This window comes from Nicotiana attenuata, unplaced genomic scaffold, assembly GCF_001879085.1.
Source record: "Nicotiana attenuata strain UT unplaced genomic scaffold, NIATTr2, whole genome shotgun sequence".
Taxonomy (NCBI): Eukaryota; Viridiplantae; Streptophyta; class Magnoliopsida; order Solanales; family Solanaceae; genus Nicotiana; species Nicotiana attenuata.
The window spans coordinates 376-2,178 of NW_017700491.1; the positions used below are offsets into that span (position 1 = coordinate 376).

Consider the following 1,803-nt stretch of genomic DNA (forward strand, 5'->3'; position numbering starts at 1 on the left):
TTTCTAACTACTAAAAAGAAGATAAAATTTGATTTGATCAGCTAAAAGCCACTCCAAACACCCTCTAAATCAATAGATACATGCCTACGATACTCTCCCCATGAGATACAGTTAAAGGTGCAGATGGCCATATTGTAGGCAGTGAACAGTAACTCTTTTTTTTTTACCTTAACATCTATTTTTAAAGTGAATCCTACTTCTCATGTAATATGTTACACTAAAAGGACAAAATCATTCTCTTCCAAGGTAATGCACAACCGTGAGATGAAGGAAATAGTTGCTCTAAGCTAGCAAACTGCAAATTTTTGTAAAATTCAAAACCCAGTACATTTAAAATGTAAAAATGACCAACTTATTGATGGAACAGAGCAGCAAAATACATAAGAGAGCTCAAAAGAGCCCCCATTTATTAATCTTCACACAATATATGACTAGCATACCTAGAAAACTGATGTTTAATGAGGAATTGACCACTTGAAACATGGGATTTCTGCATTATATATATGAGACTTGGTAAAAAGAGCAGTGAAATTGAAGGTGAGGTGGTTCTTGCTGAACAAGTGAATGGAGGCAGTACAGATGTGCCTGAGACAGTTGTGAAGGATGAAATCACACAGAGAGAAGGTGAGAAATTCTTTAATATGAATGAATCAGGCAACTCAGGCGCTCTTGTGTAGGATGAATGTCTTCCTTGACACTTATCTAAGAAAAAGTAAAAATGAATGTCTCCTTGATCTAATTGTACTTCTTTTCTTTCATGTATTTTTTACTACCTTGTCAGTTTAAGTAGAACACTATGTTTGCTCTTCTTAATTCACATTAGGGGAACTGGTGAGGAACTTTCTAAAGAACAGTGCAAGCCAGTTAACAATCTTTGGGCATGCTTCCTTCCCTGTTATAAGTTCATTCTCCTGTTCATAACTGTATTACTCTGTTTTGCTAGTAGTAACAGAATACTCTTTGTTCCTCTTTTGCACAGATTATTTTCCTTGCAAGAGGGTTTGAAGGAGCGGGAACTTTGTGTTTTCTTCAGGAATAATCATTTCAATACCATGTTTAAGGTCTGATGGGCTTGCTTTGTTATTATTATAATTTTTTATATGATTTGTACTGGGGTAAAATAATTTCCTATGTGGATACAACCATATCTCCACTTCTCAAGTTTCTGGGCATAGAAAACTGATGTCAGCTTATGTGCAGTTTGAAGGCGAATTATATATTTTGGCCACTGACCAAGGATATATAAATCAATCTGATTTGGTATGGGAGAAACTCAATGAGGTAAGAAGTGTGTCTTTTCATATATTTACCTTATATTTGACGAATGGGTAAAACTGAGTTTAAGTTTTCAACCTGGGAATTTCATGCTAGAAAGGTAAGTTGAATCTCTGTTTCGCTTACATTTGCAACAGGTAGTTTCCACCCCATTCTGTTTGTGGTTAACTAATTTTTAGAGTAGAAAGTATTGTGTTTCATATGCTTAAACCAACCACCTGTTTCAAAAGAGTGTAGTCCTTATTGGTTTCTGATTATCTTACGCTATATCCAAAATCCAAGATTCAAGGTTGTAAAGACATAAAAGAGGAAAGAAGATATATTGGAGGCTTGGTTTGTTCTGACTGTCATTAGAATTTATTATGTTACAATTTAATTATAGCTGTACCTAGCCTATTTAATTCCTATATACCAAATCATACAAAGTCATAGACAAATCTTAACATTAATTTCTATTTACCAACAAAATCATACAAAGTCATAACAAGGTTAGTCTCTATCTTCAGGGGTCAGAGAAACATGCTTAGG

The 1,803-nt window shown here is 34.4% G+C and overlaps 1 protein-coding gene across 1 annotated transcript; it reads left to right on the forward strand.

Annotated features, from left to right (window-relative positions):
* The first annotated feature begins 503 nt into the window (after positions 1–503).
* Positions 504–1,491, forward strand: LOC109222750 (ubiquitin carboxyl-terminal hydrolase MINDY-2-like). The gene is made up of 4 exons (XM_019387069.1): positions 504–624; positions 824–878; positions 980–1,061; positions 1,201–1,491. Exons 1-4 carry the CDS (start codon positions 504–506, stop codon positions 1,330–1,332), a joined length of 390 nt encoding a protein of 129 aa, XP_019242614.1. The 3' UTR covers positions 1,333–1,491.
* The last annotated feature ends 312 nt before the right edge of the window (positions 1,492–1,803 follow it).

What these genes read in the sequence shown, in the direction of transcription:
- LOC109222750 (XM_019387069.1), top strand. Translation starts at nt 504, where the DNA reads ATGAGACTTGGTAAAAAGAGCAGTGAAATTGAAGGTGAGGTGGTTCTT. An exon ending in TGAAATCACACAGAGAGAAG is followed by an intron (nt 625 to 823) that starts GTGAGAAATTCT and finishes AATTCACATTAG; the next exon opens with GGGAACTGGTGAGGAACTTT. An exon ending in AGCCAGTTAACAATCTTTGG is followed by an intron (nt 879 to 979) that starts GCATGCTTCCTT and finishes TCTTTTGCACAG; the next exon opens with ATTATTTTCCTTGCAAGAGG.